Source organism: Fukomys damarensis, unplaced genomic scaffold, assembly GCF_012274545.1.
Source record: "Fukomys damarensis isolate Sample0158 unplaced genomic scaffold, DMR_v1.0_HiC HiC_scaffold_1, whole genome shotgun sequence".
Lineage (NCBI taxonomy): Eukaryota > Metazoa > Chordata > Mammalia > Rodentia > Bathyergidae > Fukomys > Fukomys damarensis.
In genome coordinates, this window is record NW_022900913.1 from 53,826,154 (window position 1) to 53,835,392 (window position 9,239).

The following is a 9,239-nucleotide window of genomic DNA, read 5'->3' on the forward strand; positions in this document are numbered from 1 at the left end:
GGACCAGGAGCTACTCGGCGCTCCTGACCACCTCCGCAGTCCAGCCACCGGCCTTTGGTTACCTGGCCTTTTATAATGCGCGTCTAAAGTATATTCAGACCCAGAAGCTCAATTCTGGAACGCTCTATGATCAGGCAGTGCGTTGGGCACCTAAATAAAGCACTCCCTCCTCAGGGGCCCCTCCCTTCGTGCTGCGTCGCATAAGCGCCGGCCAATCTTGAAAGCCCCCAAGAGGCGGACCCTCTGAGAGCTGGGTGCTGAACGGTAGAGGCCTGAGTGCCAGCCCCTCTGCCAGGAGCAGAGCCTGGGCTCCGCCGCTCCTCTCTGCCCCAGAGGGGATGCAGCTCCAGGAAGGTAAGTATGCCGCGGCTGCTGCTGCGTTTATTGTATGTCCGAGAGACGGAAGGCCCCCTCTTTCTTCACGCCTTCCTCGGGCTCTCGTCGTTCTTCCTCCTGACCCGCCCATCCCGTCCGCGGTTGAAAAGGATAAGGGTACCTGTGAGCTCTGAGCTGTTCACCGGTGATTGCGATATTATTCAGGACGAATGTCTGAGCTTAGGACTCCGTATATTTTATACCATGTGAGGTGTTGGTGGGTCCGCTGAAAACAGTCTTCAAGGTCTCTTCTGCCTCTGTCATCAGAAATCCGGTGTCATCGGAGACAGTTGCCTGTTTTTTAAACTAGGTATTGCCATTCTTGTTTTTAAAGAGTAACTGAGTCTTGGCCGTAACAACAGACTACATTTTTTTTTTTTTTTTTTTTTTGGATTTCGACCTGCCAACTGCATTTACTCGAATAGATTTTTCTTTTGCACCAGTGTACCTTTTTGAAACATATAGTCTCTTTAATCCTCGAAATGTTTGGGGGGAGAGGTAATGATTTGTTTTCTAGTGTGTTTGCTATACAGGCTGTGCGTGCCTCCAAACTGTGTCATAGTCCTGTACACCTTCAGTTTGTACGTTTGTTGACTTAAACTTTCCTTCTGCTTAATTTAAAATTATGTAATTCACTAGTTTGCAGAATCATTTCAGAATTATGAAACTTGAAGAACACATTGTTGCCAAGAAATTTTTAATTACATGTTCAATTAAGGAAGACAGTTAAAGAAAAGATTTGCAATAGGATTTAAATTCTTTATACAAAGTAAGTGATAAGTCTGAATTTATTGCATTGTGGCTATAATTTTTTCAAATTTACTGTTCAAATAGGATTGTCTAAATCTTTATTACAAACAGTAAGTACACAGGCTGGGGATTTAGCTCAGCTGCTGCCTGACAAGTGCGTGGTCCTGAGTTCAGTCCCTGATAGCAAAAAAAAAAAACCCGAAAACAAAAAGTAAGTACACAAATACCTGGCATATATTTTTTTTTCTTAGCAGAGTCTTGCTGTATAGTTCAGGCTGACTTTGAACTGGCTAGGTAGCCCAGTCTGGCCTTGGGCTGTGGGAATCCTTCTGTGTCAGCTCTCCCCCATGCTGGGAATACAGGCATATATCCCCACACCTGGGTAATATTAACTTATTCCTGAGTTCATGTGAACATTTTTTCATTTATAACACCACAAGTAGATTATTTGTTACAGTCCGTCACTAAAAATAAAATTTATTTTAGCATTTTGGTGTGTTCTCCTGTTATTCTTTTTTACAAGTTCTTGAGCTTTTTTTATTATGGCATTGATTATATCAGTGTAAACTGTTTAGTGAAAATTCTGTATTTAAACTTTTTCTTCATTTGAGGTGGTTTCTCTTTTTTTCTCCCCTAGGTGAATTATACTTTAATGTATTACAGGTTGTATATTACGGATGGAAACTGTTAAAGTTTATAATGTCAAAAACTTTTCTTAGACCAAAGGTAACTTCCATGAAGGTATGATACCCTTAAATGGTTATGTTACAATACCCTAAAAATAATTAAATTTTTTTACTGTTCTTAATGTCTTATCACTTCTGTCCAGGTGTCTATTATAACTAATAATCTAAACAAGTCTGGTAGTAAATTGTAAAACAGTTGTACACTAAAAACCACAATCTTAATTTTGAAAAAGTGTTTGATCATCCCAGTTACAAGATAAAAGCTGGAAACTCCAGAATTAAAGAACACAAAAGAGGAAGATATATGAGGGGTAGTTAGTGTTATAGCTTGACACAGCCTTAACTCTTAGAAGTGATGTAGTTCAGTTTAACAGTTCTCAGTAAGGTACAAGTCATGCAGTATCATACAAGATAGCTATTTCCCAGTGTTGGCTTTATTTATTTTTTTTAAGTTTTAAGTAACTTATTTAACTTTACTATTTCACTTATTTTTTTAGTAGATGTGAGTTAACATTTATGTAAGAAATAAAACCATTAAATGTATAAGTAATATACAAATCAAAGTTACCCTCAAAAGGTTTACTGTAACAAAAATATTTTCATATACTATTTTGAGAGAAGGTCTTGAGGTGTAGTCCAGACTGGCCTTGAATTTTTTATCTAGCCCAAGCAGGGCTCCAACACCAGTCTTCCTGCCTCAGCTTCCCAAACACTGGAATTACAGGCATATCCTACCACACCCGGCTTCATGTACTCTCAAACATAGCGGAAGGGCAAAAGTATAGTACCTATGACAATCTTTCGATGAAGAGGAAATAAACTGGGTAGCTATGATTGAATTTTTTTCAGTAGTCTCTTTACCCACTGCCAATATTTCTAACCTTGTCTTTAAAAAATTATTGAAATATGACAGCATTCATAAAAATCTTAATAAGCTCTAACTTCTTGTTCCTGAGCCTACTTTCACTTTCAGCTTTTTTTTCCCTCCCTGAGAGGAACATTATCTAATAAATCACAACTGTAACTAAGTGTTCTTTTATTAAATTTTTAGTGCCTATTAATTGTACAAAGTAATGGGTTTCATTATGACATTTTCAGATACATATATAAAACACATTGTATTTATTTCTTTTTGGTGGTGCTGGGAATTACAGCCAAGGCCTGTGCATTTAGTCACGTGCTGTACCCCTGAGCTACATTCGGGGACTATAGTGGAGTATTCTGGAGAGCTTGTTTGAAGGTTCTAGCAGGGGACTGCAGCTGCTCATATACCCTAGATGAAGAATTCGGGGACTAGTGGAGTATTCTGGAGAGCTTGTTTGAAGGTTCTAGCAGGGGACTGCAGCTGCTCATATACCCTAGATGAAGAAATGGTCCTTCTGTAGCAGGGGTGGTCCTTCTTTTTTACCTTTTGTGAGGGACGCACATGAAGTGGTGAAGGAGGAAAGGGACACCTGCCTGGCCAGCCAAATCAGCCAAATCAACCCTGGTGATAGATGTCGTAGCCAGATCACCCTACACATCTCCTATAGTGAAGTATTCTTGAAGGGAACTAATCTTTGTTCCTCCTTGATATCCAGGAAGAAAATCCAAAAGCTGGGTGCTAAGCTAGGTTTCCTAGATTTATACTATTGTTTAAAAAATCAATTTAAGTTTTTCTAATTATCAAGAAAATGTTTTTAATGCTCTTAAATATCCTTAAGTTAGAATTGCACAATTAAACTTCGTCATATACACTTACAAAGGATTTTTTTTTTTTTTTTTTTGAGATTTGGTCTTACCATGTTCCAGGCTGGTATCCAATGCACTGTGTAGCCCAGGCTGCACTGAAACTCATAATCCTCCTGCCTCTGCTTCTAAGAGTGCTAGGATTATAGGCGTGTGTTCCCATGCTTGTTCTGACAAAGAATTTTAAAGAAAAGAAAATAATGGAGGGAAATGTGGAGAGGTCTGCAGTTTTGTACAAATACAAAGAATGTGAAATAGAACTTGCTGAATTTCTTGTCCTATGATCCCAGTACTCTTTTTCCTGTGCTTTTCTGTGTGGCACATCCTATCCACCCTGGAAAGGCTGCTTGATTTAAAGAAATACTAATTGCTTTTTGTGCTGAAAAAAAATGGTATCCTGTAGTCATAATTATAAATTAGAGGCCTAGGAATCTTCACCATTCTCTTCACAAAGTCTTATGCTTCAGTTATACCAACAGTTAAAAAAAAATCTTATTCTTTATCCAGGAAAGGTTATAATTAATGAAAAATACTCTTTTTGTTCAATGGCATGCATTGCCATGGTCAAGTAGAAAAGTATGCATCTACAGTTATAAGGTAGAAAAAAACGAGCAACACAAGGGGCCAGTCTTTTGTAAAGAGCCAATTTGTAAGATTCATTTGTTTTTTTCAACTTTGTTTTGTTTGTTTTTTGAGTTAAGCTCTCACCGTATATCTTAGTCTGGCCTTACAGTCAAGCCAATCTTCCTGCCTCAGCCTCCTGAGTGCTAGGATTAGGTATGTGCCACCATACTTGACAAGATTTATATTTTAATGTTATAAATATGTAAATATTTTGTTTCCAGAATAGTTCAGTTATGTAGAAAGTTGATGTAAAAAAATGTAATAATACTTACGTAGTTTTCTTCTTTCAGGTGACAGACTGGGTAGATCCATCATTTGATGATTTTTCAGAAACTACAGCCTTCTCTGCTGTTCCTGCCACATCTTTAGGGGTGAATAACTCAAGTCACAGAAGGAAAAATGTGCCTTCCACATTAGAAAGCAGCAGAGCCCCAACTAAAAAAAGAGGAAATCTGTCTTCCTTAGAACAGATATGTGGTCCAGAAAATTTCAAAGAATATTTGTCTGAAAATGAACCATGGGTAGATAAATATAAACCAGAAACTCAGGTACTAAATGGCATACAAATATGTCCCCATAATTTAATCTTGGGGTGAATGGGAAGGAGAGAAATGTCTATTTTCACATATAAGAATTTTTCTCAGTGAAGTTGAAAAACAAGTTTCTATATATTTTTATATTCTAAGGCTCACCATTTTATCAACTGGTGTTCAGAAGTTGAAACTTATGTTTTTTCTCTTAGATTTAATTTAACCCATTATAGAATTGCTATTTCTCTCTCTCTCTCTCTCTCTCTCTCTCTCTCTCTCTCCCCCCCCTTTCTTTCTTTCTGTCTCTTTCTGCTAAATATTCGTCTCCCTTTCCTAAAATGTATTTCTGGGTTGGGCCGGGGATTTAGTTCAGTGGCTCTGCTGCTATCTCTCAAGCGCAAGGATCCAAGTTCGATCCCTGGTACAAAAAAAAATTTTATTTCTGGGTTTTAAAATATTTTATAATTACAAACTTCCCTAATAATCATATAGTGATTTCCTGTCTCTTTCTGCTAAATATTCGTCTCCCTTTCCTAAAATGTATTTCTGGGTTGGGCCGGGGATTTAGTTCAGTGGCTCTGCTGCTATCTCTCAAGCACAAGGATCCAAGTTCGATCCCTGGTACAAAAAAAAATTTTATTTCTGGGTTTTAAAATATTTTATAATTACAAACTTCCCTAATAATCATATAGTGATTTCAGCATAATGATGGAGTTGTTAATATAAGAGTTCAAATATAGTGCCAGGGTTGTAGCTCAGCAACACAGCGCCTGCCTGGTAAGCGCAAGGTCCTGAGTTTGATCCCTGGTACATCCCCAAAAAATCAAATATAATCAAAAGGACCTACTATAATAGCATATTACTTGCTTACAATTTTCTTCACTGAAAATGTTTAAATGTAGTTGGTGCTGGTATATCAAAAATCATTCGGTTAAAATGCTTTGTTTTAAACCTGAAATTTTTGTCTTAGAATGAACTTGCTGTACATAAAAAGAAAATTGAAGAAGTTGAAAATTGGTTAAAAGCTGAAGTCTTAGAAAGGCAACCAGAACAGGTAATGTAATAAGAAATATGTTTTTAAAAATTCAGTATCAAATGTTTCCCTGACTTACAGTAAGTCAGAGAAAGGTTAAGTCCAGATGCCCTGCAGGAATAAGTTCCTTTACCTTATGTCAGCCTCACTGGGAGGCTGGGGACTGGGAGCTTTCCCATGATTTGTGTTTGTTATGTTTCTCATCCTAAGGCCCTACTGTCAGCAGAAAGCACAGTGAGCCAACTGTCCTGCTAGTGTTTTTAAAACATTAGTTTATCTCACACTGAAGCAAGCAGGCAAATTACACATTAGTTTTTACTAAATATAGCTTAAAACAGTCATCAGTCATTTCAGACTGGTGTTTTTTTGTTTCACTTCCTAAATCTGCGCTTACCTTCCCCCTCACCCTGTAAAATGTTCTCTTTTTAAACTCTTTGATCTCCTTCAAATATAAAAGGAGATAGATGTGTTTGTCTATCGTGCTCTCATTTTCTCCCTTGAGTATTTTATAGTAAATTATAAATATTGTGACACTTTACATTTAGACACTTTGATATGCCTCTCTTGGGAAAAAAGTTCCTAATTATATTTTGTGTGTGTGTGTGTGTATGTGTATCTCCCCACCCTTGTGCTGGCGATTGAACTTGGGACCTTGAACTTTCAAAGCAGGTGCCAGAACCACTGAGCCAAATCCCCAGTCCTTGTATATATCATTATTCTGAGAAAATTAATTAATGCCTTAATGTTATCTAAAGTTTTGGTTTTTGGTTTTTGGTGTTTTTTTTTTTAAGACAGAGTCTTGCTATATAGTTCACCTGACCTTGAACTCATTGTGTAGCCTAGGCTGGCCTGGAACTCATGGTGATCCTTGTGCCTCAGCCTCCTAAGTTATAGGTGTGCATCTCCTCATCTCACTTCATATATTTTCTGTTGGATTTCTCCATCTATTCCCAAAATGTCCTTTTGTTTGTTTGTTTGTTTGTTTGTTTTGAGATCGGGTTTTCATTTGGTTCTCAGGCTTACCTCAAACTCTTGGGCTCAGATGATCCTTCTGCCTCACCTTCTGGGGCTGTAGGCCTATACTACTGTGCCTGCTGTTTAACCTTGAATTTTGAATCAAGGTCTTTATTAGATTCAAGTTGAACATTTTTTTCAGGAATTCTTTAAGGATCATGGTCCTTTTTTTATATCGTGTCATATCAAAAAGCATATGGCCTGTTCTGTCTCTGACATCGTCTGGCCACTTGATTAAGGAGATGGTAGTTAAACATCTGCATCTTGCATGTGGCACAGAATCAGTGGGAGGTGTTTTTGCAATGTGTCAGTGCCCAGTTCCTCATCAGTCTTTAACCTCAATGTTTTGGCATACATCTTCAATCCTTGCCTGAATCATTTGTTTAATTAGAATTATTTAATTAACCATCTTCTATTAAAAGCTTGCCATCATTAGGACTATTTAATTGCTGTGAAATATGGTTCTAACTGGGAAGACAGCTGGGAACATGCTTGTAATCACAGCACTTGGGAGGCTAAGGCAAGAGGATCACCACAAGGAAAGCCTGGGCCGCATAGCAAGATCCTCTCAAAAGATTAAAAAAATTAAAAAAGGTTAAGTAACTAGAAAGACGAGTTTCCTTTTATTTTTGTGTGTAGGTGTGCGTGTGTATAGGTTCAGTAGTGGTAGTACTGGGGTTTGAACGGAAGGCTTCATGCATGGTAGGCAAATGCTCTTCCAGAGAGCTGCATTCCCCACCCTTTTTATTTTATCTTTGAGACAAGATCTCCCCAAGTTATCCAGACTGGCTTCCAACTTGCAGAATTCCTGCTCAGCTTTCTTAGTATCTGCTCTCACAGGCATATGTCACCATACCCAGTGAAAAAAATTTTTTGGGGTACCAGGGATTGAACTCAGGACTTTGTGCTTGAAAGGCAGGTGGGGTGCCACTGAGCTAAATCTCTAGCCTCTGGCTAAATTCTTTTTAATAAATTTTTTTTTTGTTGTTCATTTTTAGAGCAGTTTGAAGAGAAGATACAGACATAATCATCCCCCACCAGAGTTGGACATTTGTTGGTACTGATAAGTCTTCATTGACTTGTCACTAACACCCGAAGTCCATTGTCTGCATCAGGGCTTCCCTTTAATTTTCAACTTTACAATGAAAGAATTAATGGTTGCTTCTGTGGGACCAGATTCTTTTCTGTTTAATAGGGCTCCTTTCTCTCCGGCCTGTGGATCTGACTATTTAGGTTAAGATAATGCATTCAGGGGGCCGGAGATTTAGCTCATTGGTTCCACTGCCTGCCTCATAAGCGCAAGGTCCTGAGTTTGATCCTTAATACCAAAATAAACAAAAAAAGATAATGTATTCATGATGGATTTTCAGTGGCAGCTTTGGTATTTCTTCCACATCTCATAGTAATCTCATCTCTCTTCTCAGCACAAATTCCTGGGCACTTCTTGTACCAAAGTCTTTTCTCATTGACTTTTTTTGGTCACCCTCCACCTCTAATAGTTTGTTTTTCATGGATCCACTGTGCTTTCTTACTTAGCAGTACTTTAATAAACTTGGTAGTGTCTTAAATCTACCTAGGTACTGTTATTTTACCAGTTGGAAAACTTAGATATATGTATACAATCGTAGGTATTAGTGGGGCCTCGGATTTAGCTCAGCAGTTCAGCTGCCTGCCTCGTAAGCACAGGAATATGAGTTCAATCCCCAGTACCAAAAAAAAAGGTATTAGGGGAAGGATTTTTCTAGAATTTTCAAAGCACCTCCCAACACCAGAAGTTGGACTTTAATCAGTCATATGCTTTTTTTATTTTATAAAACTTTCAATAATGTTAGTAATTATAAGACATTTTTCTTGAAAACAAAGCTTGGTGATTTCTAGATTTATCAGTACTCAAAGGAATTTTACTTTAAAATTTTGTTACGAATATTCCAAATATTTTCTTATTTTAATTTTTCTGGACAACATCCTTCCTTCAGCATAGTGTGTAAATTTCTAATCATGGACAGTGAAGCAACTAACTAGTTATCTTACTGGAAGCAAACTTTTTCTTGTGTGAATACCTACTGTGTCAGCAAACAGACCCTAACTGTACTACATTAAAGTGTGTAGCTGAGTGTTATAGCACATGCCTGTAATCTTAGCCCTTGGGAGGCTGAGGTAGGAGAATCACTGGAAGTTTGAGGCCAACCTAGACTACATAATTATGGCAAGTCTGAACTATATCACACACTATCATGGGTAGGGGGAGTAATGCCAGTGCATAGGGCTTTCTCCTTTTTTAAAAAAGTGATCTGATTGGAAATATAGTCAGTTCTTGAGGTGTTACATGTCAAAAAGTTGCTCTAGTAAATATAGTACTGAACCATTCTTCCTAAGAAAACTATAGCATTAGGTTTCTGCAAACTTCCATTACAACTTTTTTAATCTGTCGGTTTTATATGTGTTCAATATATATATATATATATGTATACGTGTGTGTGTGTGTGTGTGTGTGTGTGT

The 9,239-nt window shown here is 37.8% G+C and overlaps 1 protein-coding gene across 3 annotated transcripts in view; it reads left to right on the plus strand.

Moving 5' to 3' along the window:
- Positions 1-14: 14 nt before the first annotated feature.
- Positions 15-9,239, plus strand: part of Rad17 (RAD17 checkpoint clamp loader component) — a 33,305-nt gene continuing 24,080 nt past the window's right edge. Inside the window, exons 1-4 of one of the 3 annotated variants that reach the window (XM_010637306.3) lie at positions 15-354; positions 1,763-1,866; positions 4,454-4,711; positions 5,664-5,747. In XM_010637306.3, coding sequence (XP_010635608.1) covers positions 339-354; positions 1,763-1,866; positions 4,454-4,711; positions 5,664-5,747 — 462 coding nt within the window. In that variant the 5' untranslated portion in view covers positions 15-338. The remainder of the gene's footprint in view (positions 355-1,762; positions 1,867-4,453; positions 4,712-5,663; positions 5,748-9,239) is intronic. The other 2 variants (XM_010637304.3, XM_010637305.2) reach the window with 2 other exon arrangements.